This window comes from Nestor notabilis, unplaced genomic scaffold (assembly GCF_000696875.1).
Source record: "Nestor notabilis isolate BGI_N333 unplaced genomic scaffold, ASM69687v1 scaffold12430, whole genome shotgun sequence".
Classification (NCBI taxonomy): Eukaryota; Metazoa; Chordata; class Aves; order Psittaciformes; family Psittacidae; genus Nestor; species Nestor notabilis.
The window spans coordinates 50,261-55,901 of NW_009909760.1; the positions used below are offsets into that span (position 1 = coordinate 50,261).

Consider the following 5,641-nt stretch of genomic DNA (forward strand, 5'->3'; position numbering starts at 1 on the left):
CAAATCCATCCTGCTGCAGTTCAGTGTCTCAGGCTGGATGAATACAGCAGTAAGATCACTCCAGCTTGAGGACTGCTCCTTTCATTTGCCTTGTCCTTCCAAACTGCCTTCCCTCCGGTTCTGATCCTCTGTCTAGTTCATTGTTGTGGGGTTGTTCCTAGCCTTCATTTTAAATCCTCGTGTGAACAGTGTGCCTGGACAAGGTGTCTGATTGACAGACAGACCCAGCCTCCAGTTACATTCATTACTTCCCCTGGGAGCAGCTCTGCCTTCAGGAGAGCCCAGAAAACTGGAGAGATGTGACAACCCGTATGAAGGCTCCCATTCCTGAAGGCTAGAGACATTTTCCTAGATGTCAGTTCAGTGTAAGAGAAGTCCAAGTTACAGGTTATATGTTGTTTCCCTTTGGGGCTTGAAAGCTTCAAGTGTGTGTAGACTTTAGGTCTTGTCTGGGAGTATCTGCAGTGGTACAACGATTCAACAGAGGCTGGCTCGGTCAGTGGGTGCAGTAAAAAGGGATCTGATCTAGCTGGTTAGCCAAGAGCCTCATCAGTGCACCAGATGAAATGAATGGTGGTTGCTTGCCACATCAGCAGCGAGCTAGGCAGTTACACGTGCTTTCTGGTGGGGCTGGGGGGGTTTTGTGAGAGCTACACACTCGCCTGAACCCTGGCACGTTCTTTCCATGCAGCACGAATGCCAGGGACTTTGAGACATGGGTCACTGGGGAGAGACAAGCCTGAAGCCATGCAGTCCATCATGCAATGGCTGTGTGCACATGCAGGATGCTCTAGATCACGGCCGACTAACCCTGGACCATCTCTTTCCCCACTAGATGCTGTAGAAGAAACCAAACCTACTGAAAGTGCCCAGCAGGAAGAGGTGAAAGAAGAAGAGAGCAAGGCGGACCAAGAAAATGCCTGAACATTAAGAAATGACTCCCCATTGCCCCTCCCTCCCTCCCCCTATCCTCTATCCTTCCTTCCCACCCCCATCTCGATCTTCCCCCCTTCCCGCTCACATCCGTGAGCCTGTCCATCCCTTTCCCATTCCCACTGAAAACCCTTTTTCTCTCTGTGTGGCAAACATTTAAAGAAAAAAGAGAAAAAAGAAAAAAAGAACAAAAAAAAAAAAAAAAGGCAGGAAAAATCCCAGTCAAACAGTGTGGCTTAAACATTTCTTTGTTCCTTGGTGTTGTTATGGCGAGTTTTTTGGTAATGATGATCCAATCATTTTGGGAAAATTCTTGCACTGTATCAGAGTTCCTTGACCTGGCGCGTGCGTGTGTCTGTCTGCCCACCGCGAGCGCTCCCTCTCTTTCTCTCTTTCCTCTCCTCTCCCTCTCTTCTCCAAGTGTGTGTGTGTGTGTGCAATGTTCCATTCATCCGAGGAGTCCAGACTTTACCGAGTGAGTTAAAACAACAGAGGGGGGAAAAAAAAGAAAGAATAAAAATCCTTTTCTTCCTTTTTTCAATGCGATGGAATGAACGAAAAAGACCAAATCCAACCAAACAAATAATACTAAAAACCCCAGTTTGTTTTCAGAACTAGAACAACAACAAAATAAGCAATGTGCCAACTAGCGTAATGCTTGGCTTCAGGCTCCTTTTTCAAACTGAACAATAATGATAATAAATGAGAATAATGATAATTAACACCACCGTGTCGCATTTCTATGCTGCCGTACGCCCTGCTGGCCTGCAGGCTTTGGTGGGCTGCTTCTGCGTGGCCCTACTGTGCTCCCTGGCCACTGGTCAGTGACCAACCGCTCTCCCTTGGCACTACTGAAGGGAATTTTAAGGGAAGCGGGCTTGGATTTGGAGTGAGGCCTTAGCATCAATGAAAGTAGCAAAATCAGTTTCAGGAAGGAACTAAATAAGCAGCCTTCTAGGAGACCTCTAAGCCCTGATTTGGAGAACTGTGGTGACCTTGGAGGGATGAGCCAGCAGAGGGACCAGCTTTGGTCCATGCTGAAGGTCCAACCCCTGTCAAAGGGTGCACTAAGGGCTATGAGGGGATAGGGACCCGAGGCCTGAGCTTCTCTTCGCAGATAGGTTGATGCTGACCCCGTTGGGCTGGAGTTGAATAGCATAGCACAGCCCTCCAAAAGTGTTTTGTTTGGCATAATAAATTGGGCCAATGCATTGAATAAATAGCCAGTAGTGGGCAGGACAAGGTCTGGTGGTGTGAGACCCAGTCGATGGCACTTTGAGAAATACCTCATTTCTGCTCCCTGGAGAAAGCTGGGATGGTTCTTCCAGAGGCCATGGCTCTAAGCTGTCGTTCATGGCCTTCCTCTGCAGCCGGCTAAAAGCATGGTGCGGGCAGAGACCACTACTGCTTTCCGTGGGGTTCGGGATGTTCCCTGCTGCGCACCAAGTGGACACCCATTAGACCCAGCCTGTCCTGGTGGAGGACTGACAGCCATTGGGGTCTGCTGCTCTGTTTATGAGCTGCCAGGGTGAGCAGTTAAAATGTATTCAGTAATAACTGGGCTTTTATGAAAGCTTTTTGCTCTTTCACTGCCCGGATTATTATCATGTGCTTTCCCACCATGGCTTCCTGGCCACACTGGCAAGGGTTGCCATGTGATGCTGCACCACTAAATTGGCCTCACAGCAGTAACACCAAAAAGATGGGTTTGCTGACAGCCCCAACATCCCTTGATGGCTGATGCTTGGAGTGGCAGCCCTGTGGCCTTCAGAGGACTGGTTGCCTTTCCCTGCCCTACTTGTTTGTTCTCCTCCATCTCTTTGTTGGAAATAGGGAGAAAAGATGTACGGTGTCTCCTCCGAGATGATCAGTTTGAACATAGACCGCTCACTGGAATTGCCATCAAAATGCATCAGGATTCATTTCCATGTGCTTCCTGGTGCTGTGTAGAAATAAGAGAGAGGGAGAGAGGGAGGACTTAAAAGAGAGAGTGGGAGAGAGATTGGACAGAGATTTTTAAAAACAGGGATTACAGAGAGGAGGGGGGGAAGACTTTCGAGTGGATAGATGGATGATAGGGAGAGAGAGGGGAGTATAGCTAGAGTAAGAAAGATTAGAGTGAAAAAGGTGAGAGAGAGACAGGAAGAAATTAGCTAATACGGAGCAATAGATGATTGATAGAGATAGTGAAATGTAGCTAGCTAAAGTAGATTAGACAGACTAAATAGGTAGAAAGATGGGCTGACTGACAGATAGGTATTGTGTCATACTTCATAAACGATATATATGCTAATATTCCCATGTCATGATGGGTGGTAAACCCTGAGACACCTTCCAGCCTGACCTCAATTCAGCAAATGTAGCGCGGACATCAGGCACTGCTTGGACCGTATGTCAGGTCTCACCCCCCTGCCCGTTTCTGCTGCAGAGGTGGCAGGGGGGTGGATGGTGTTTGGGGAAGGAGAGCGCTCTGATGGACACGGGGGGATGAGGTGTAGGGAGGAGAGGCGTAGAGTATGTTTGCTGTTCATAGCACACGAGGTGCCCAAGCCCGGCTCGGTCGCTGCAGGCACGCTGTGTCTCTAGCACGGAGTTGAGAGACCTGAAGTTCGGCTCTCAGCATCTGTGGGAGAGGTGTTTGGGAGGAGGCAGGAAGGAGGGAGCACGGTTTTTGTTTAGCCTCATCTCCTGTCATGGCTATTCACAAGAGTTTTCTTATAAGGGCAGTCTTGCCTGTTTCTGCAAAGGCCGCGTGGTCTCCCTGCTCTTCTCACTTCTGACCCAGAACTTCTCATCTTGCCTCCACTTTACTATGTTTAGCTTTATAAGGAAAACTGCCTCTAATGTCTTCCCGGACATAGGCCTTCCTCCCTCCTCAAAAACCAGAAACACTCGTCTCTCCCTGGGGATGCTTTATCTTTGTGTTTCTCATGTTGCCTCCCCCTTGGCTGACAGTTAGGGCATCGCGTGTGTTTTGTCACCGTTCGTAACAACATACTTTGCCATGTTGCTTAGAGAACAAAGGGTTGGGGTTTGTGTTTTGGTCTTTTTCCCCCACAATGAGAGCGGGGTATGTGGTTACCAACTACAAACCTAAATAATCTCAATAGTAATTCCTCTCCCTTGGTTCCAGTTTAAAATTACTAGCTGTAACCAAGCACCTCCCTATCTTTCTTGTTGTGCCGTGTCCTGATCCTGCCAGAGAGTCAGGGCAAAGAGAGCGTGAGAGAGAGCACACAGACAAACCCTGCCTTGAGCAGGCACTGGTTTAATGTGTAATACACAAGATTTGTATAGGAAGCTGGGCTGTCTTCAGGGTACAGGAAGGGAGCAGAGAAAAGCATTTGGATTTCCTTGAGTTGCCTCTTCAGACAGGTTTTAAAAGGCTAAAAGGAACAAGTATAAAGGATGTAGCATGGGATGGAAACTGGAAGGAGAACAGGGGTATTTGAGGAATGATTTGTCTAGCAGGATATCGAGTGAGCTGAGAGCAGCACGAGAGGCAGGAGGTCCCAGAAGTAAAGAGTGGAGCAAAGAGTATCCAGCAGGGTAGCTGGAGCTTTCCTACAGCTCCTGATGCAACAACCAACACAAATTCCCGAGGGAGTGTATATCTAAACCTCTCTCCCTGAAGAGGATAGCTTTGCTCCGTAGTTGTTATTTTATATCTGGAGAGGCAAGGGCATGTCAGAATGACTCACGCTGGGAATAAGGTGCCTGACCTCATGTACAGGGCTGTGGAAATTCAGAGTCTGAGGGGGGCTTTTTCCATGCCCCTGTACTAAGACATGTTTGTGATCCACATCTGTCCTGAATGCTGTAGGCCAGCTCCTGATGTTTCACCTCATCCACACTAAGCCTTGGAGAAGTGTAAAAAACCCCAACCTAACACCCCCCATCCATGCAGTAGATCGTTTGCATGAGTTCAGTCTGCTTTGCAATGCTTGTGGCATCCCCAGGCTGTCTGCATTGGTAGCGTGTACAAACCCACAACCCTTGCAATAGTTGCATCAGCCAGGATGCTCCACCGTGAGCCACATTACAAAGGGAGGGGAAGGGCATCCTGCTGAGATCCCTTCAGACCCAGTGTTTTCCAACCCCAACCCTTAATGCAGCCCCGTGAGAAGCCTTAGCAAGAAGGAGCTCACCTATAGCGACAACGTAAATACTGTCACTTGGGGAATGTATTATTCTAAATGAAAGAAATGGCCATGACTGGAGGAGAAGGGTTTAGAAGACAGGAGAGAAGATAAAAAGAAAGAGGGAGTTCATCCCAAGCTCCCCACGGGAGGGATTTCTGGTTTTTCTGAGGTCTCTGAATGGCAAAGTAGCACGTGAGGCTTTTTGTTCTGAAGGTCTGGTGTTTGTCATAGGTGTCTTAGGAAGCAAACAGCACGGCTATGGTTTGCAGAGGTGGAGGGAAGGGTCTGAATGAATGTTTTTGTGGCCACTCTTGGCTAATATGTCCTCTTGGTGGTCACCTGCAGCTCAGCGACGAGGGGGTTGTTGTTGTTGTTGGGTCCTCTTCCAGGCCTGTGCTCAGATTCCCTGCTTTTCTGCATTGCCACATTAGCACTTTCACTGGATATTTAGAGCACCTCAGGACTGGTTCTCCTCTCGCTCACACCGGGGTAACTCAGGAGTCGCTCCACTGGAACCAGTGGTGTTAATCTGGTGTGAAAAGAAGGCGAGAGGAGGATTCAACTCC

General features: G+C 48.6%; 1 protein-coding gene across 1 annotated transcript in view; it reads left to right on the plus strand.

Moving 5' to 3' along the window:
* The window catches only part of GAP43 (growth associated protein 43), a gene marked incomplete at its 5' end in the record, with an annotated part of 23,737 nt that extends 22,636 nt beyond the window's left edge, over window positions 1–1,101 (plus strand). The window contains one exon of the mRNA XM_010022361.1: window positions 836–1,101. Coding sequence (XP_010020663.1) covers window positions 836–924 — 89 coding nt within the window. The remainder of the gene's footprint in view (window positions 1–835) is intronic.
* Window positions 1,102–5,641: the final 4,540 nt, after the last annotated feature.